Consider the following 22,599-nt stretch of genomic DNA (forward strand, 5'->3'; position numbering starts at 1 on the left):
CTATACATAGTGACAAATATTCCACATATATATCTATATAAATAAATTAATAAAACTATTTTGTGTTAATTATCAATTCACATCGCTTTTTAAAGAAATATGTAATATCTATCAAGTTAAGTTTTAAAAAATTGTATTTTGAAAACTATTACAAAATTATACGAAGTTCATATTTTTATAGGGCTCTACGAAAGTCAGTTCATACCAGCACCAATTGAATTAATCGGTAATATGTACAATCAACAGTTTCATTTGTTAAAATTAACTTTAAGCTTGTAATTATTGATAAAAGATATATGCTCAAACGAAAAAAAAAATAAAAATTGAGGAATCGTGTTGGCTTGACTGTCAATTTTTTCAGTTTTGGACAACATACAGACAGCACCGTTTTCGTACTCGTACAAGGCAAGTGCTGAAGATTTGCGGAAGTTCATCAAATGCATGCCTCGATAAAAACTTTGAAGATATTTTTTTTTGATAAAATCATTATTACTAATATTTGTAACTAAATTAAATTATGATGCTATATTAGAAAGTTTTAATCATTTATGAGTTTATAATTTTGTAAGATACTCGATTGGCAGTAGTACGAGTAAATGAAATTTATAATCAAACTTTTACTCTTAAGCCCTTCTTCGTGCTCGGTTCCAGCTGTAGTTACACAGATGAACGGATTTTTAACACTTTCTGCTGAAAACTAATTAAATTTATTTTTAAATTGTGTTTAAATATAACTTATCTTAATTTTACTTTCATTTAATTACCGCTTTAGTTTTGAGTATGTGTTATAGATATTTTTTTTACCAAGTTCAGATAATTGTTGAAAATTTTAATGATTGCTCGTATTTTGTGGAAATAATTATGAACGGCTGTTGTAAAAAATAGTCATTTTTAGTTGCAATCTGTATTTTTTCTATAGATATATTGGATTATTGCACTATAAACCAAAAATATCAATTTTACAACAAATAACTGTGCCCAAGTCGAGCATATTATCAGATTTAGTGAAATTTCAACAATTAAAGTATGTTTTTGGTAATTAAGAAGAATCTTAAATTTTTTACGTCTTGTTGCATATGAATTCCAGTAAAAATAAAGTAAAAATATTCATGCTCTGTTTCACTATCAGCACAGAAAAAAAATCATTAGAAGCAAGTCTAATTTGTCGTAATTAGCGCTCTATGATACTTTTTGAAAATTAGAGAGAGTTATTGAAATTGAAACTGAAAATTGTTCTGTGAAACTTCAAAATTCCTACGATAAGATCAAAAAACATGAGGTAATTTTGAATTCAGAGCACGTTTATTGTATAAAACCTTAGGTACGTATATATGTGTGCATGTATATGTAAAACAAAAAATAGATCTAAAATGTTTTAAATATACTCTAAAAAAAATTAAAGGTATTATTTAGTCTAATATCTGTCAAAACTACTAATTGACTTTAAAATTATTACGGTAAATCAAGGCTTTGTAACTTTTAGACATCTAAATTCTATTCGTAATTGATACGTAGGTCTATAGTGTCTCCCAATCTTTCTCTGTCTTAGTGTAGAATTTAAGGTAGACTTTTAAGAACACTATTCTGTGTATTCTTAGGTTAGGTTAGGTAATACCGGCTATCCCAGGGGGATCCAACAGGCCCATTGTGCTACCGTTTTATTAAAAACCCAAGGGCTTAAACCATCTAGAACCTTTGGCAAAGTTCATGATGCTTTTTAAAAGGAGGTCCTGAAGTTCGTCAAGATCCTCAAAAAAGAAAGCCCCTAAAATGTTAAGTGTATTCTTAAATATAATAAATTGAGTTTGTTTCTAACCGCAGAACAAAACCGGTCTTTTATGTTGTTCGAATATATATCAGTAATAGCATTAATAAAGAAAATGTTAGACACGAGTGGTAGTTAGTCTAACAAGAAAACGCAGCTGCATTGGGCCCTTTAAGTGGATCTATTGTGGTTCAATATTCATTGGTCCAGAGCTCTTCGGCGGGGTAACAAATAGCATCACAAATAAATTATTATGTAAACGAGAAAAACAAAGTCTACTAAAACATTGGCATGCGGCAGTCAAGATGATTCATTGATACTGAATACATTAAAGTTGACGCTATCCTTAACCTTAGCAGAAACGATATTAAAATCTACACTGAATTTCTTACAGGACGCTGTAGACTCAATCATCACATGAAGAATTTAGGTGTGATAGAAAGTGATACCTCTCCACTTTGTCATAAGGAGAAGGAAGCATCGGAATATATTGTATGTAACTGCCCATAGAATAGGAAGCGGGATTTTAGTCCCAAATGAATTAGGTAAAATCAAGCCCACAACAATTACGAGATTTATAACTATTTATAAATAAATAAATATTTATTTAGTCTAGAATTGTTTTAGTTGGGCCTTACGCGCACAATAGATCTTTCAGGTCGGGGTGCATTCATAGCCTAATATATAATAATAAATCTATTTTCAAGGGGGAATGCCTTCAAAATTGTGATAAAATTGAATGATTTATGTCTCGGATTGCTTTCCTAACCACAACACTCTCTCAAGCTAGTCTTTAATTATTTTTAACTTTTTGCAAACATCAATTTTCCTCAAATGTAGAATACTTGCTGAAAGTGAACCAAATTTTAAGAGGAAAGACAAATCATTATACCAAAAAGGATTAATAAAAAAGGATTAAAGTTGTAATAAAAATATCTATTAAGTTAAATTTTTATTTAGTATCTAGCTAAGTGATGTGTAACTTAAGTGATGTGTAATTATAATAAACCCTTTCACTTAAACCTATTGCTAATTAGGTAATAAATTAAGGGATAGATTTTTAGGTGACAGTTTGTTGTTGCAAAATTTTATTTAATTATTTCGAACTAGAAATTAAATTAAAACTGGTGAAAGTACATACTAAATCTTAAGTTCATAAAGCATGTATTTAGTTATATGTTGCATTTGTTTGTTAAATAATTTGTAATTGTTTTACTTTTTACAAAATTACCTATGTGTGACAATTGCTTTTAATTGAAGATTAAAATTGAGAGTATACTTTAATTACATATATTTTCAGTTTTGCTGCATTTAATTTAAATTATATTATATAGCTTAATTAGATCATTGAGTTTTAAGCAACATTAATGAAAATATGTTTATTTTCTTTTTATTTCAATTAAATTAGCTAAATATTAAAGTAAAATAATATATCAAAGTAAAATAATATTGGAACAGTTGTAGCTGATTGCTTTGTTGTTATTAAATTGATTAAATTAAATCAATTTAATTTTATTGAATTTATTTATTTTATTAATTAAAATAAACTTAAAGAGGACATTTTCAATGTCTGATCAAGATAGTGTTGTAAATAATTTTGACTTTTTTTTCTATTAAAAAATCTCTCAAATTTGATAAAGTATTAGATAAATGTGAATTAGCAACAAATCAGAATACAAAAAGAGGGTTGCCATCTAATAATCTCCCTTTAACAAGGAAAAAAATTGAGTCATTTTTTAAAGTATGTGGATCAGCCGATGAACGCAGGATCGTCTTTGATAATGTTTTAATAAAATGATCTTGGTCAAAGAAAGATTAAGCTCCATAACCGGTGGTAAAACCGACAATGATAACAAAGAAAGTTATGATATATGATAATAGGTCATGATATAAGTTACTATATCAAGACTATTAAGTTAAGTGTGTACTGTTAACAATTATTTCTGATATTGAGTTCAATATCAAAGGAATTGAAAAAAAGTGTTCAAAATTTGTAAGGAGGAATGGTGTTAATCATGGCACAGAAGACAGTTGAAGAAAGTGGGCAATATTTGGATTAACTAAATTTATTTAAATTAATTTATTAAATTAATTTATTTCACTAGTACATAATGCGATTGTATATATATTTTTATTCTTAATTACCAAGTATGAGCTTTGATGGTCATATATATATAACACCTTTCTTCTGAACTATTTGAGGTACATATAATGTTTAAATTTTGTGTGAAAGACATCAGAGACATAGTCATATGCGTTCTTACAGCACAATCACATATAAAAAAAGATCTCAAAATTTTAGGAATGATAACGCATATAGTAAAATATATTTTTATATAATGTTGACTTGAAAGTGTTGATACAATATTCTATAAAATGAAATCGGTTTAGGTCTAACACACATTCAGATGCACTCAAATAAAACAAGTCTGTTATTAAGTTGGACAAAAACTTACCTTATAGTGCAGAATACTTAATAGTTATTATTTATACTTTCAACTTACCTGAAAAAAAAAGAAAATGAATTTTATTATAAAAAATTAAAGAAAATTGAAAGTAAAGTTATAAAAATAAATTCCTTGATATTTAATTGATAAATAAAAAAAAAAAATTACATATGGAAACAAAGTTGTATATAGTAGTTATCAACTGTTAATGAGGAGCTGTTGTTATTATATACAATCTCTCAAGTCTAGTCATTTAAATAATAAATTACAACTACTTTTAAGGTATTAAGATAATACGTACGAGTATATATGACAACTGCAATGATAACACGATTTTTATATATGATAAATAAAATATGATAATAATAATACCAAATAGAATAGATCTTGATTGATAGAAATATGTAACCATTCAATAATAATGAAAGTTTTTTATTTATTATTTTATATTTTTATTTTTTTTATGAATTGAATAAATTTATTTAATTTATTTAAATTTTTTTTTTCTTTGTTAGAGATTAACCATAATTATTTAAGTCGTAACAGTACTACGATATACATACATTATACGTGGATAATTGCAATTTAATTATAACAAATTGTTCTTATTTTTAGAACCTTCACTTATTTCATATAAAGTTAGTAGGAATAGATAGATATATGTTCCAGTATAGGTATTCATTTTCTTAAAAGATGAAAAGGTAATTGTAGAAGAGAAGGAGGCAAACAGATTTGTAGCAACAATAACAAATAATAAGGTAAGTTCAGTTTTGGCTAATGGTGGGGTGGTACACTTTTTAGGGTGTGAGTGTCAAGTCACAAAAGAAAGTTTTCTGGGTACCAGTCTTATCTAACATTAACGAATTCTGATTTCACAAAAAATATTACCGTTTTTTTGACAAAGATTTTTCTAAAGAATTTAATTTGTGATATACGATGGCACTCCTACGAGTTATATGGTCCATTCGATCATTCCAATTTTTAACTATTTTTTTGCAATAAATGTGACCGTATGGCGTCAATGGTGGCAAGGAGATTATCTTACAATGCTTCAAGAGTTGCTGGTTTGTCAGGATAAATCAATGACTTAACATAGCCCCATAAATAGTTATTGGGAGCCGTTTAATCGCACGAATGAGGGAGCTAGGACTAGTTGACATGACCATTTTGGGCAATAAAGTTGTCACCAAATTGATTTCACAATTAATCTATTTTTAAGCTGTATGGCAAGTTGCGCCATACAGTTTTGTTGGAACGAAACGTCGTCGATGTTTAATTGATAAATTTTTAGAAACAGAAATTTAGTCAACATGGCTTGATAGTGCTCATCATTTACTGTAACGGCTGGTCCTTCATCATTTCGAAAAAAAAATAAGAACCGATGATGCCGCCATTGTGTAAACCGCACCAAATAGTCAATATTAATGGTTTTGAATCGAGAAGAGTAAAATTAGTGCGAAAACGATCAATAATTGTACGAATTGCTTGCTCACTTGTTCTTCGTAATATCTTTGGTCCTCTACGAGTTGGCGACGACTACCGCATTAGAATGAACCACGAGCTGTACGAGCTTTATCACAACATTGATATAATTCTGCGCATTAACATCCAGCGGCTTCGCTGGCTTGGTCATGTCGTGAGAATGGATGAAGACGCTCCGGCGAAAAAGGTGTTTGAAGCAGTAGTTGGCGGAAGAAGACGTAGAGGTAGACCGTGTCTCCGGTGGAGTGATCAAGTTGAGGGAGCACTAACTGGACTTAATATACCAGACTGGAGATGGCGCGCACGCAGCAGAGGCGCCTGGGGAGACATGCTGCGTCAGGCCGAAATTCGGTAACGGGTTGTTATGGCCACATAAGTAAGTAAGTAAGCTTGCTCGCTACGCCAATTATGTTTACCGTAAAATGGACGAAATGCTCTGTGAACTTCGCGAACAGATTTATTTTTTTCAAAGTAAATTTTTACAATTTGTAAGTGTTATAACGTTAAACGATTTATCCTAATGAACAAAAATGTTAACAGAGTTTGATATTGATATGTCTCATGCAGCTAAAAACACATTTGATATTATATGAAATTTGAGTCCAAGTCTTCTAAATCAGTATGCTCCTATATTGATATTGATACATTGTGTCATTTTAAACCATAAAACATTATTACAGTTTTGTAAATGAAATATATCAAATATAATATATGAAAAACAAGTCAAAAAAGAGGATATATGAGAAAACGTTGTTTTTAAAAACAAATTATAATTTTATTTCATATTATATCGTAATAAAGATAGTTCATTAACAAATTAATTAACCTTTATAATGTTTATAGGAAATATAGAAAATATTATTATTGAATACCTGCTGTTTCTTCAAAAGTTTTAATAAAAATTTAAACAATTTAAAAAAATGAAGTAATAAATAAATAGTTTCTCTGAAAAATACCTTCTAGGCATAAATTCATAGAATTCTTTAAATTAAGATATTGAAATATTTATAATATAAGTATGTTGCTCATTGAAAGACCATTAAATCTAACTTTTATTTTGAAGCTCACAGTTGGAAATATTTGAACATAAGAATAAGATTTGATTATTTATGCTAATTTCACAAGGTAAACTTTAATTGGTTCTAGAGGCTATGCAGAAACTATTCCAGTAGCTTAGGTAATCAACACCGTGTTGCTTATAATGTATATCTTCTTGAAAAGAATAAATTGATGATTAAAGAATTTCATTGAAAACTATTTGAAATCAAATCATTCTTTAAAATTTTACGTTATTGAAACAATTTATTAAATTTTAATAAGTTCACCAAAGAAAAATAATCCAAAAGTGTTTAACTTATATCTTACATATAAACCTTTCCCACATTTTTAATGCTGGTCTGACATTAAATTCATTCATTGCTGAAAATATTATATTGACATTATTTATTGGTCAATCGTTTAGTTTTTTCAGTAATTTAGCAAATGACTCAATTAGAAGGAATAATAAAATTTCAGCTAAATTTTTAGTAATTTTCATATAATTTCTGTGTAAATAAAGTTTCATATTCACATAAAATAATAATTGGATTTTTATTTGTTTGATATATAGAAGCTATATAAAAGGATGATAAAGTATATCGATGAAGTTGTTGAAGTTTTTTATTAAATATGTTAACACAAAATATTTCTTGGAATATTATTTTAAATTTAATAAGTAAGAATTTAATTTTATTAATGTATTTCTGTAATTTGCAAACATAAAATAATTAAAATTTTTTTTTTTTATATTTAATTAGTACAAAAATATGTTTATGATAATACACTCTGTGTCATTTGGAATAAAGATTTCGATTTCCAATTGGAATTGCAACAGACTGAAGTTAACGCAATTTATGCTCTAATAAGTTTAACTAGAAGTGAGGAGAGTGAATCTTTTGAGTATGATGTTGTGGATCATAATATAAAACGTAACGAACTTAAAGATAATGGTATTCATTTCGATAATTTTGTCGAAAAATTAACTATATCCATTGAATATTCACATTGCGAGGTAATGTGTTTTATATTATATATATTATATATATTGTTTTTTCGTATACATTTTGGATTTATTTATTTATATATATTTCTTCTAACTTTATTAGGATTTCGCTAAAGGTTTAGGATAGGTTAGGTCAGCTTGTACCGGTGATTCAAATGGATTCGCTTAGGGCTATTGGCCCATTGTGTTATCTTATAAGGGAAAAACTCAATAATATAATATTCTAGTACAATTTGCTGTGATATGTTATATTTTGGAGATAAAGGCTATCTCGAGATTCTATGTAATGGGGACAACAATGATATAAACTGAAAAAATCTGTATGTTGTAATAATATAATATACTAGTACAATAATTATTTGCTGTGATATGTTATACTTCGGAGATAAAGGCTATCTCTAGATTCTATTTAATGGATATAACGATGATATCCACTGAAAAATATCTATATGTCATCGTTGAAGATGGAGTTCTAATTTTGTATGAGAGAAACTAAAAAAACCTTGTAAAAAAACTCTCACTAATTGTAAATTTATAAATAACGTTCACTATTTTTCGAAACCTTTCTATCGTTCCGATAGTTCTGATATTACTTACAGTAATATTCATTTTCTCAAGAAAAATATTATGGACATGAATATTTTTTTTTTTCTAAATGGAATTAATGTGCTTGCTTAAATGGTCTTCATTAATTTTTATTTTTGAAGGTATTTTATTATTTAACATAAAAAATTCAAATATAGAACAATCAATATGATTAAATAATCATTTTATGATTATTATCATAATTTAAAAAATGATTATAAAATATTTTAGTATAACTCTTAGTGAAATCGTATATAAACCACTTATTGGATAACATTTTTTATTTATTTATTAATTGTTTAAAAATTAATCAATACATTACATATATACTCTATTATTATTTTTTTTGTAAATTTTCAGAATTTCTTAATATTTCAATCGGATATACCGATTTTTGTGGAAGCATTTACTAATGCCAGTAAATTCTCAATTTGGCATTCGATGAATAATAAATTTATATTTGCTTATAATAATGATTCTGAAAGTATGGAATATTTCATTCATAAATTTTTTGAAGGTACCAGTAAAAAATATTAAATTATTTAATTTTACATAAAATATATAAGTTGTTAATGAAGTTTACTAATAAAACGTCTTACTCGAAAATGTATTTTGTATAGCTACTATGACCTTAGTTAAGCTAATTGGTAGTAAATTAATATTGAAAAATATTTTTGAAAATATCTTCTTCGGTCACACTAAAGTGTATGTATAAACGCTTTAATATTATAATTAATTTAATTATCTGTAATTAAATAAGAAAAGTAAAAATATTAAGACCAAATCGACAGATGCCTACCCCATAGTCACGTTTGGTGAACATTGTGACCAATAATAACTACATTAATTAAGTTTTTATTACTTTTCGAGTAACATTGACGATAGCATCTTTTTAGTTTTAATATATTACGAACGACTTTGTTATATATCATTAATAATCTTAATTTTAGATCAACCCAATATTTTATTGATTGAGGGATCTGAAAATGATAGAAATAATTTTTATTTGAAAACAAATAAATATGTTGGAAAACGAGCTGATGGACCCAGTCAAATGTATATACTGGATTATTTCAATGCCGAAACTGAAGTTTTTAAATATAATATTGATCTATTTCCGAATAAAATAAAAGATTTACAGGGGCGTGAGATTAAATTATCTGCTTTAAGTTATGCTCCGTCCATAATTATTAAGCCACAACAGGTGAGTGTCAAAATAATATTTGGCAACAATGTAAATAATAAATTATGTACTATATTATTTTATTACATTATATTATTATTTATTATTATTATATTATTATTTATAATTTTTTAAAAACAGAAATGAGAGTTAAGGTATTTCTGCTCTTATGTTGAAAACTTTATTACTTCCATTGAATATGAGTAAAAGTATTTATTTCGCTTACTTATAGAGAAAGAAGTTGGTCACTGGTTGTTTTGTGGATGTAATAGCAGGGGCATTGTTCTACAGCCCCTGTTCTACAGCCAAATTTATTTTATTTTTAGTTTTTAGTGCCTTATTTAAATAATATAAATTTTATTTTTTTTTAGTAGAAAAAATTTAAGTACAATTTCAGAATATAATAAAATGAATTTCAATGGATTGGGTTTAGGAAACTCCCAAGCTTGCGCAAACATTATGTATTTTTTTAAGTGGTGAAAAGTATTTTTTAAGTATTCTGTACGAAAGTTCAGGTCCTATGAAAGGAATTACAGCAAAATAAATTAATAACAGAATATAAATAATGTATATTTTAATTAAATCCTTTAGAATTCAACAGACAGAATGGAAGAATTAATTTCCGAAGACAATGCCCCAACTTTGAGTTATTTAGATGGTACGGAAGGAAGAATTGTATCTGCATTTTGTGAAGTATATAATTGTACAATGGAGATTGATGATTGTAAGTCTTACTTTTCAAATATAATTTTATATAACTTTAAAATATCTCCCGCAGCCGAAGATGATTGGGGAATGTTATATCCAAATATGACTGGGTACGGTGCATTGGGTTTAATATCAAATAAAAATGCCGAGATTTCTGTTGGAGCAATGTATTCTTGGTATGTTATAAAAACATTTATATAAATTTAAATAACGTGCAGTAAAGATATCTAATAATTTTTTTTCGATAAATTGATAGCAATGTTTACAGTTCTTAGATTAATTTTTAGTATCACTTGTCAAGGAGTTCATTTACAACAATATTCAATCAATAAATAATGTGCTATAAGTTTTTAAGATATATTATTTGCATACTATATAAATTAAGAACTCCAGATATTTTGTTTCTATATATTACAAATTCACACAACTTAGTAGTTGTAAGAACTCTTTTTATAAATGCAGTTTAAGAACAAATTTTATAAAATATCCTACGAGTTTTACTCAGAGTTCTTAAATTAATATAGACGAAGTAACAACATATATAAGAAAATGTTTTGGTAAATATTTTAGGTATACAGCGTATAGATGTGCCGATATTTCTATGTATCTAGTACGTTCTGGCATTACTTGTGTAGTGCCTGCGCCTGTGTAAGTATTATATTTTTCAACTTACTGTTTTATTGACATATGTATTATATTCGATTATAATATACATATAATATACTAATTAGGCACGTAGCCAGGGGTGGGACTTGAGGAGCTAAAGCTCACCGAAATACATCGGTGGATTATAGTTATACATATGTATATTCAATATTAATACATTATGACTGTTTTAAAATAAAAAAATATTCTTTAAATTCAACTCAAAGTACCTCCTAAAGTAAATCTCTGGCTACAGGTCTGGTATTAATCCTCTATAATATATATAAAAAATATTTTCTATAGAAATTATTACATTTTATTATATTTTTAAGAAAGCGAAATAATATTGCATATATGATTACGTTATAATTTAATTTATATTTTATATATTGTATATCCACTTAGAAGATATATTTATTTTTTCGCTTTCGTATATAAAATAAATAAAACATTACTAGAGTAAGTAAAGGGTTCACAAGTATCATATATTACATATTACATATATGTTCGAATATTTCTGTGCTAATATGTTTTCTATTTTATTTGTTTAGTTTTTAAAAAATTTAATAACATTATTGCTCTATTTTTAGGCGTTTGGCCAGTTGGTTGTTACCAATTCAACCATTTCAGGCCAGTCTTTGGTTGGCTGTTTTTATATGTCTAAGCATTGAAACATTAGGACTATTAATGACACGTAGAATTGAACAATATCTTATTGATCAAAATAAGTCATGGATTCAAAGTTTAAAATTTAGTTATATTACTACGTTAAAACTATTTATATCTCAATCAGGTAGTTCTCAAGTAACAACTATATCAGTACGTGTACTTTTATTTGCGTGTTTTCTAAATGATCTTATCATAACAAGCATTTATGGAGGTGGTCTAGCAAGTATTTTGACTGTACCCAGGTAGAGGTTTTGACAAATTGACATTAAATTTAATATTTAGTTATCAACTATTATTATAATGCTATAACGAATAATAAATAATCAATTTTATCATCAGTTTTGGTGGTGCAGCAGATACATTGGAACGCTTACAGTCTATGCGTCTTAAATGGGCGGCCGATTCTGAAGCTTGGGTTTTATCGTTAAGAAACAGTGACGATGTAAGTATTAATGTTTAATCTTATATATCAGATCAACTAGAATTCAAGTTGGAAAATTAACACTGACTTTGAGCTTACAATTTTGCGTGAATAGAAGTTCAAACCTTGGTATTTTTAGTCTTAAAAAATTATTAATGAATATCAAAATGTAAGAAACATCTCTAAAATTAATACTGATTAAGGGTATTTGGCAATACTCAAAACAGCTGTATGGTCAGTCAAAAACTCAATTAATTAAAAATAATGAAATATTGTTGTTGCCATTCTCTTCTGTTCAAAAAATCTCCTTAATATATTTTTTTTAATTTTCATTTTAGGAAAGAGTCCGGGATATTTTAAAAAATTTTCATATTTATACAGATGAAGAGCTAACCCAATTTGCTTTGGAAGGTAAAATTGGAATAACTGTGGAACGTTTACCATTTGGTAAGTTAATCGTTTAATCATAGGAGATTTGTATATATAAAAGAGAATTTTATTATATATAATAATACTTTTCTAGGACATTATGCTGCAGGTGATTATTTATCATCATCAGCTATTGATCATCTTAAAATCATGCTAGATGATATTTATTTTGAATATACTGTTGCTTTTGTTACACGGGTCTGGCCTTTATTAGATAATTTTAATAAAGTTATTTATATGTGGCATTCATCTGGCTTAGATAAATTTTGGGAATGGCGTATCGTAGCTGATAATATGGATGATGATGTACAAAAGCGTATTAAGGCTTCGATGAATTCTTATTCGGAAGCAGATTTAGGTCCTTTAAAATTGGGTATGTCAAATTTTGCTGGTATATTATTAATATGGGTTTTGGGAATTTTAATTGCTATTTTGGCATTTATATGTGAAGTGATTAAATATCGTTCAGAGATGAAAAAGGATGTAGAAGAGAAGTTTGAATGCAATTAAAGATAAAAATTAACTACTACATCTTTTTCATAATTATAATTGTATAATTGTATAAGTTTTTTAAAATTAAATATTGCTTTTAATATAAACAAATAATTATATGTTATTAATATTATTATTACAGACCCTAAAAAAAGAAGTGAGGGTACTCCTTGTAATTATTGTTTAATTTTTTATTATTGGTGTATAAAAGCTTTAAAAATTAGCTTGGTTTTATATATGAAAAGACTACGCAGTATTATATACTAATGCGATAGCTTATAAAAGTTTTTTTTTTGCATTTAAGAAAGTAAATACAGTAAGACCCCGCTTAACGCCTGGGATGTTTCATCAAAGTAGAGCGTAATGCGAAACAGCGCTAAACGAGGCTGTGTTAACATGTAAATATTGGGGTTAGGGGAAGTTTGATAGAAAATTGCTTAGGTATTAAATTTAATATTTATGTTTTTTTAATAATAATAGAACCAAATATTTCTTACAAAAAAAAACAATGTTATTTAGTCTATTCTGTGTTTCCAATCTTCTGCCTTTTTGTCAAGAAGGCATCTAATGTAGTTTGCGATTTTTCTTTTACGTTCTGTTAGAAGTTGTTTATAAGTGGATAAAGCATCTATAATACCCCGTCTTGCTTTTGAACTTCTGCCAAAATTTGAATCAATTTCAACAGATTGGTCCATAATTTCAGTTGTAGTGGTCAAATTTTTTTTTAAAAACAATATCGAAAGTTCTTTTTGCTTTTCTTCGAAATCACTACAATAATTATTTTTGTTTTCTTCTTGCTCAATTAATTCCTATCTGCTGTTTCTTGAACTATTTCTTTGACGTCATCCACTTTTACCTCATCTTAACTCGTTTGCTTCGCTAATACCACTATTTCTATCAATATCGATAGAGGGTTTAATGTCTTCGCCTTTACTTAAATCTGGTCAAATGTTCTTCCATACTCTTTTCAAAGATCTTTCTGTTATCTCATTCCAAGAAAGGTTTATGTTTTCTACAATATTCATGATATTGTAGTTTTTCCAAAATTCTCTTATTGATTGCTTCTCTTCTCCGTCTGTTTTATTAAACATTTGCTGAAATGTTCGGGTTGAAATAAAAGAGCCCTAAACCGAAACAGCCTTAAGCGGGGTCTTACTGTATTGTATTATTAGAAAACACAGAATTTGTAACCAAATTTTTGAATATTAACGATATCTGCAGCAAAGTTATTATACGAAATTCTCTTTTTTGTTTTATATACTATATCGAACTCAATCTTTTATTTAAAATTTCTACTTAAAGTTGTATTGAAATTTATAATGTAAATTGTGTTGTTTAATCTCAAAATTAATGGGCTTGTTACAGAATACGTGTAAATATGTGAAATCTTGCTTATAAAAATAAAAAGTATAGTAATTTTGAAATTGATTATAAAGAGAATGTAAAGGTAAAGAATTGAAAAGTATCTGTAGATCCAATTAAAAGCAAAAATTAATTTTTTTTTGTATGTTGATCACAAATTAAATGAATAAAGCAATTTGTCTCATAAAATTATCAGTAAAAATACACTATAAAGTTTTACTAATTTTTTGTTCCATAAAAAAAAAAAATAATTACAAACACTTGAATAGATTTTAGTGCAAGATAATATGAAGAGAAATTTTGAGACAATTTTTAATGACAATTTCTAGAAGAAATAAACTTCAAACGATCAGTCAACCTAAATATAAATGCATGATGTTATGCCAATGATGCAAGATTACGTGAAACTGCGTAAAAAATAATTAAAAATTAAACTATAAAATCAACATTTAAATATAAAAAAAAATAAAGAATATTTAATATTTTGTTTTGGTTTGGTTTAAACCTACTTTGTTTAAATGCATTAAAAAAAGCAATCACCATAAAAATATATTAATATTTTTGAAACTATGATTATGTATTATAATATTATGTACAGGTATATTATACACATAACATAATATTGTGTTACAAGGCTTAAATTAGCCCTAGAGGTATAGCTTATCCTTTAATGTTAATATGATTGCATATTAACATTACATAATTGGGAAAAAAACTTCATAAATCTAGAGCGCTATCCATTAAACGTGACGTTAAAACGGGCAGTTTCTTTGAAGAATTATAGGCTAATGATTCCACCAACCTATAGAGCACCTGTATAATTTCTTTTTTGTTTTTATTAAACAACTGCTTTTAAAGTACTTTCAATTAGTCAAATTTTGGAGGTTATGAGAGCTTTCTCACATTATCTGTTGTTTAAGAAGTGCACTGCATATTTAAGCTTTTGTAGTTTAATTTTAATCTTTAATATTCTATTCGCTAATCAACTCCATTTGCGTTTTAGATCGTTTAGGTTAAAATTTCGCTAATGTATCCCTACTCAGCTATGTATTACTTTGATAATATTAAAGGAAGTAAGTTGGTAGTAGTATCAATATTTTGGTGAGTAGTGGTTGCGTCCAAGTTTCAGGTCTTGTTGTTTGCCTGTATTTAATTAGTTTCAAACACTTTTTGAAATCTTTAACAAATTGTTGTTTTTGGTTTTCTTATAATCAATTATTCGTGTGATAATAATATAAATACTATTTATATGTCTGATATCAGCTGCAAGTTTGAAGAAAAAATGGGACTCAGAGCCTTCTTTAAGGATTCACGTTTGAACTGTCTGGTCAACTACTTGACCAATGTAGTATTTAATAAGTAGAAATTTTAGTAATCAAAGAAAGTGCTACTTACTTAAATAGATATGCGATAAATAAAACCAGAAGAAATATGTACTTGTATACTCAGACGAACAGCAAATCGATGAAATTGGTGGTACTAAGATTTAAGGTTATTTAGGATTGCATATAGTAACTCTAAATAATATCATCATCTTTTTAGTGGTATGAATATATTATTAATGAATATGGATTACAAAGCACTGTGATATTGGAGTATTAAACTAAAGGTTATTTAGAATTGCCTCGTAACTCTTAATAATATCAACATCTTTTTAACGATATGTTGAATATGGATTATAAAGCACTATGAAATTGAAGAATTAGCTAGATGGGGTACTATTTTGGGTACAGACAGAAATACTATTAGTAGAAATTGTAGTAGAGTACAGACAAGAGTATAATGCGCTTTACAAAATAAAAGAAATGATACTTGTGCAACATCTAGAAATATCTAGGGACCTACTTAATGTACCAATTTGACTTTGGGTACAGAGCGAAACCATATGGGATTACTTATATTGGGAAAACATGATATTGTGTTTTATTGTGTATTAAAAGAAGTGGCTCTGAACCAAATGTAGATCATTATGGAAGAAATGTTATAAAAATTTGATTTGTATAATCGGAATGTTGCTACTTAAAAATGAAATGTGTCTTGGGTTTTCTCCTCAACTTTAGTGTGAAGTTAATACAGGATTTAATTTATGTTTTTTTGATATTCTGTAAATATTCTGTAAATGATTACTGCTTACTTGTCCCTTACTTAAACTGTTAAAATTCAGTGATTACTATTACGATATATGGCAACCTTAAAAGGATAGCATTTTTAATTTTAAAAAATGATGTGTATTTGCTGAAGGTGGCGTTGTGGAATAATTATTTTCAGGAAGAATCATTTCTTGACTTCATCATATAACTATTTTAATAACAATAAAAAACAAAGAATATGTAGATATGATTTAATTCAATTTTAAGCTAAAACATATTAACTCCACATAATTGCAACAAAACTTCTGAAGAAGATTTTAAGTAAAAAGTACTTTTTATATTAAAAAACAAAATATTTTCACAATACAAAAATTGCTCTAACCATAATTTTAGTTTATAGAAAAATATTGAGAAACTTTTACTTTTAATTATGTTTCTTCAATGGCTGCGTGTCTGGCGAAATTATTATTAGAAATGAGTTACTGACTGCCACAAATTTTTATGTCATGGCCATTTCCTTTTTTATAAAAAAATTTCGAAAAATATTTTAACAAATTTTTTATTGTAACTTGCTTTGAAGTAAATTTTTTGCCGTAATTATAATTGATTGAAAATTGAATTACAAATTGATTTAGTCTTTGAACTGTAATTACCCGGACAGTTTAATGTGTATACTGGCATATGATATAAGTAAAATAAATATTTTATTAATTATGATAAAAATTTCTTTATATTTTTAAATTTTTATCTATGCTTATCACGTAGATACGAGCATTGTATTGAAAGTTTTCATTACAAAATGATTTTCTTTTCTTTTTGACTTCACTGCAAAATATGCACATGTCGTAACCGAAAACTTACAAAAACTTACAAAAACCAAAAGATGGAAAAATATTTTTGATATGTCAAATAAATTATGGATAAACTATTGTTATAAAAATGCTTATGTCTTTATTATTTAAAAAATTTCTACATTTCACCTGGTAAGATACTATTATGCAGAATGTGTTGCATTCACACAATTAACATAAAAATTTTAGTAATAAAAATTTATTAAAACTGTATAAAAGAGTAAATAAGGTGCCTCATTAAAATTAATATTATTAAGAAATATATATGAAAAGATGATGGTTTTGAAGTATATCTCTCTTAGCCTGCAAGCTCTTCACACAACAAACTTAAGGCTTGTTACGGAACGAATCTTAAGTATACATTTATTCTGCAAAAAAACTGCTATAAAGCAAGGGCCCATAAAGGAGAAAAACGTAAGCGGCTTTCTTCTGCCTGCGTAAGCAGATTGTAAGATGATTTGGAAATTGTGAAATGCCCATTATTCTAAACTAAAAAGAAATAGCCATTCTAACTTTAATTACTGCAATGCATAACATTTAGTATAGGCTGTGAATACTCTTTCTAAATTGGATGAAGTTCATAAAGCACTTCGTGTTTAGTGCTGAAATTCATTTCTGGTTAAGTGGCTATGCCAATACACAAAGATGCCGTATATGAAGCGAAGATAATTCTCAAGCCGTTAACGAATCACCAACACATCCATTAAAATTGATTGTTTGGTGAGGTTTACACGATGGCCGCATCTTTGGTCATCATTTCTTTCCAAATAAGAAAAGAACTGCCGTTGTGGTGAATGATGAGCGCTATTGAGCCATGTTGACTGAATTTTTGTTTCTAAAAATTTATCAATTAAACAAGATGGTGCAACTTGCCATAGAGTGAACTTAATAATCGATTTATTGCGAAATCAATTTTGTAACAACTTTATTCCCACTAGTGGCACTGTTTACTGGCCCCCTCATTCGTGCCAGTAAACGTCTCCTGATTATTTTTTATGGGGTTCTGTTAAGCCATTGGTTCATGCCGCCAACCAAAAAACCAGCAACATTGGAAGCATTGTAAGACAATGTTCACGCCACCATTATTCATGCCACCATTGTTCATGTAGTCAAAAATTGGACTGATCGAATAAACCATTTAACATCTAGCCGCGGCGGATATTTGCCGGAAATCATATTCAAAAATAAATGCCATGAAATTATCTACCAGATTATAATAAAAACCATTTCATTTCAACAATATTTCTGTCTTGTATTATCATTTTTAGTTCTCAAGGAACGAAAAAAAAATGCCCAATATATCACTGATTTCATTTTTAATGATCTCATTTTTAAGTCAATATATGTATATACTCTTTATATATTTATTGACCAGTGAAACGTATTGGATTCATTAAGTGGGCAAAATAAGATAAGATAAAAATAGACGGAGTTTCAACTTCTCACGAAACGTAGTACTGCGATTGGGTGATCCTTTGTATTGCTAACCGATCCTCATTGTACAAAGTCAATCCGACTTTGAAGTGTAAATTAAAGTCAAGCTTTTGAGAATATACTAATATGTATTAGACAGAAAAACGAACTCTGGGCCCAATAATCTTCTGCATATTTACATCAAATTCATACAGTTACAAACAATGTGACTAATGAACTTATTTGTTTTCGAGGGGATCCGACATTCTATCAGTTCATTCAAACCCATTCTGTAATGTTGGTGGCGCAGACCATGCTGAAGCATTAGATAATCTATAATCAAGCTGAGTCCTACTGAAAAGGGACGCTCTATCATGGTTGTAGGAATGAACTAGCTCTTTGGCCTGAAGCTTTTGTGGTGCATTCAACCAATAGTGACTTATTTCGGTTACAAACCATTTATTCATCAAAGGTCTTGTTCTGGACATACTCATTTCAAAATATGTTTTAAGTAAACAAACATTTTTGATGATTATTGTTCAGTCATGGTAATTGTAAATATTCAAATGTAAGTATGTATGCTGTTATAAGATCAATTTTTTTTTAATAGTTATGGAAGTTGAGTACTTATTTTAAGAATATTAAGTTGGACTATAAATTTTAAAATCATGGATAAAAATAAATGATTTTTATGTTAAACAATTTTTGCAACTTTTCATACCTTTCTATTGCAAGTATTAAATTTTTTAGTCCCACAGCCAATAACATAAACTTAAAATGTTATATTTTTCAATTAAAAGAATTGCAAAATCTTAGTTTGCCACTTGAAAACCGCAGAAAACAACTCAAGCAGTTGGAAATTTTTAATTGTGGGAAAATGAAAAGTTGTGACGTATGTGCAGGTTGTAAATTTTCAATTAAGTTTCATGTAATTTGTTATGGAATCCATAGTCCCATAGTTCAGTTACTCACTAACCACAGCAGTTTCTCATTACACATATGCGTACAGGTTTTAATTTCTTAATCTAATGCAGTCGAAATGTGCAAATTTCAGACGATTACAAGTATCTTCTGTGTTGAGTAAATTTGATTTATTTAAGTATTGCCATAATTTTATTCTCATAAATATAATTATTAAACGTGGGTAGTTTATATGTAAGTAAATGTTGCAATACGCAGAAAATTAAATTTATATTAAATGTAATGTTTCATAATATTTTTTTAAAAATATTGCTCACTAATCTTTAGACAATTAACAAAATTTTTAAAGTTAATATTTTGTTGATTAACTATTAAAGTAAATAAAAAAATATTGATAAATGAAATAATTTTCTCGTTGTTGTAAGAATTGTGATCTCATATAGATCACAAAAAATATATGTATATTAATACATACATATAGAATTGAGATCATCTTATGCCACATGTGCCCCTTACACCCCTTACTTATCCAAATTTTAAGACCATAAGTTTAAACTTATTATAAAATTCGACAGAAAATGCTCTTACATTTTTATTATTAGTATTAATAAAGTACCTATGATCTTAGGCAAATAAACAAGTTCTTTAAGAAGTGTCTTTACAGTGAAATGTATGATTAAAGGGTAAGTGTAATCATATAAATGCAAAGAATCTACCATAAATCTACACTTAGATTTGTTTTTTTGAAAGTGTAATTTGTTGGGCAATCCATGAAGAACGTGGAAGACCCCCAAAAAGTTTGAAGACGCCGAATTGCAAACGATATTGGATGGAGATGACACTTTGGGTCAAAAGCAAATGGCAGAAATGTTAAATGTTTCACAACAAACAATTTCTGACCGTTTAAAAGCTATGAGAAAGATCCAAAAGTGTGGAAAATGGGTGCCACATGAATTGAATGAAAGACAGATGGAAAACCGAAAAAACTCTTGTGAAATTTTGCTTCAAAGACACGAAAGAAAATCGGTTTTGCATCGGATTGTTACTGGCGAAGAAAAATGGATTTATTTTAAGAATCCTAAACGGAAAAAATTATGGGTTAATCCGGGACAACCATCAACATCGACTGCAAAACCAGATCGATTCGGCAAGAAGACAATGCTGTGTGTTTGGTGGGACCAGAAAGGCGTGGTGCACCACGAGCTCCTAAAACCTGGTGAAACCGTCAATGCTGGTCGCTATGAACAACAAATGATAAATTTGAACCATGCATTGATCGAGAAACGACCAGAATGGGCCAGAAGACACGGCAAGGTAGTTCTGCTCCATGACAATGCACCTGCACACAAAGCAAAACGGGTTTAGGATGCAATCAAAACACTTGGCTGGGAGCTGCTACCCTACCCGCCGTATTCACTAGACTTGGCTTCTTCCGACTACCATTTGTTTTCATCGATGGGACACGCATTGGCTGAGCAGCACTTTGATTCCTACGAGGAAGTCGAAAATTGGGTGTCTGGTTGATTTGCTTTAAAAGACGAACAATTTTTTTGGCGTGGTATCCACAAATTGCCAGAAAGATGGTCAAAATGTGTAGAAAGCAATGGCCAACACTTTGAATAAAATGTTTTTTACTTTCCTTTTAATAATTAGTGTTTTATTTTAACCAAAAAACGCTCATTTCATACCAGTACACACAATATTTGAGTTAAGCTGAATCATAGAAATATAAAATATTTGATGGTCCAGTAGTTAAAGTAATGAAGAGCCAGATGAATACAAAGTAGGTATATAGGCTGGAGTGTTTGTCTTGTTTTCAAAAAGCCCATTTGAACTCAAATAATGGCTCATTGTGGTACTACAGGAATAGCACTGGTATGTACATAGATTGAAAGATCAGTATACAATCAACTCTGAAAAAGATCAACGACTCTACCATTAGGAAAACCAAACTGACAGTTCTATAAATTTGGCTAGAGCGTTATTTGTCCAAATTAGACAAAGTCAACCTAGATATCTGACAATATATTGTTTGACTATGCTCATGTATTTTGCTTAATTGCCAATTTAACGAAACAGAAAAGAACGTAATGACAGCTGGATGTACTATGCGACATGAAACATTGAAATCTTCAGGATGTTTGCCGATATAGTAGACCATAGATAGCGTGAAAAAGGACCAACAAATCAATGATATTTAAACGAATTAAAATTAATTAATGGTGTATACCAAAAATAATTTAAAATTCTATGTTAAACCCTTAGAAGTAAAAATAAAGTAATACAACATACGAAATAAATATATCTACATAATACCTAGTACATAATAACACTTGAAATCAATATTCAATCAAACTTAATACTTCAGAATTTGATTACTCTGACAGATATATTGCTTTTTTCTTCATATTACCATAATTGGATTATCTTTACAATGAAAGAATAAACAACGCTTATTTTAATGATATAAGCATTGTAAATTTAATTTTTTATGCTAATTATTAATTACTTAATAATGTCATTAGTTTAAAATTTAATTCAAAAATACTATAAGCACATTTATCTGATAGCGCGCGAGAAAGTTTTTGTTTTAAATTTTTTCTCATTTGCTATTTTAAAGTTTTTTTAAGTTTGTCTGCGAAATTTATTATATTTTAAAATGAAATTTTGCCTAAAGCAAAATTTAATTAATTATACGAAATAAAATTATATTACTCTTAAGTAAATATTATTCACATGATAAATCAAAAATTATAAGCAACCATTGCTTGCAATAAAAAACGAGTTAGTAAGCTTTAATAATTATTAAAGACAGTAAGTGTAAAATTAAATTTACACATGTATAAGTAAATTAAATTAATTTAAATTAATAAATTTATTAGCAAATAAATTAAATAATGAAGAATAAATAAAAGAAGATAATTCGGCAGAAAGAAAATAAAATAGATTCTAATTTAACTGATTAAAGTCAATTATGACGAAGTGATTATGTTTTTGAATAGAAAGAAGTATATACAAGGTGAGATGAAAAAACTGCAACAAAGTAAAACGCCATAATTTTTTCATTTTTTTTAAATTTTATTGAATGAAAGCAA

General features: G+C 27.8%; 1 protein-coding gene across 1 annotated transcript; it reads left to right on the forward strand.

The window, feature by feature from the left end:
* Positions 1-7,371: 7,371 nt before the first annotated feature.
* LOC119662936 lies at positions 7,372-12,885 on the forward strand (the record flags this gene model as incomplete). Its single annotated transcript, XM_038072590.1, has 11 exons — positions 7,372-7,408; positions 7,491-7,744; positions 8,681-8,804; positions 9,271-9,524; positions 10,095-10,227; positions 10,282-10,387; positions 10,782-10,859; positions 11,447-11,767; positions 11,865-11,967; positions 12,285-12,393; positions 12,470-12,885. Coding segments are annotated over 11 exons (1,935 nt in total), but the record flags the coding sequence as incomplete, so codon positions are not given.
* Positions 12,886-22,599: the final 9,714 nt, after the last annotated feature.

The sequence above is a fragment of the Teleopsis dalmanni genome, unplaced genomic scaffold (genome assembly GCF_002237135.1).
Source record: "Teleopsis dalmanni isolate 2A unplaced genomic scaffold, ASM223713v2 unscaffolded_contig_0023, whole genome shotgun sequence".
Taxonomy (NCBI): Eukaryota; Metazoa; Arthropoda; class Insecta; order Diptera; family Diopsidae; genus Teleopsis; species Teleopsis dalmanni.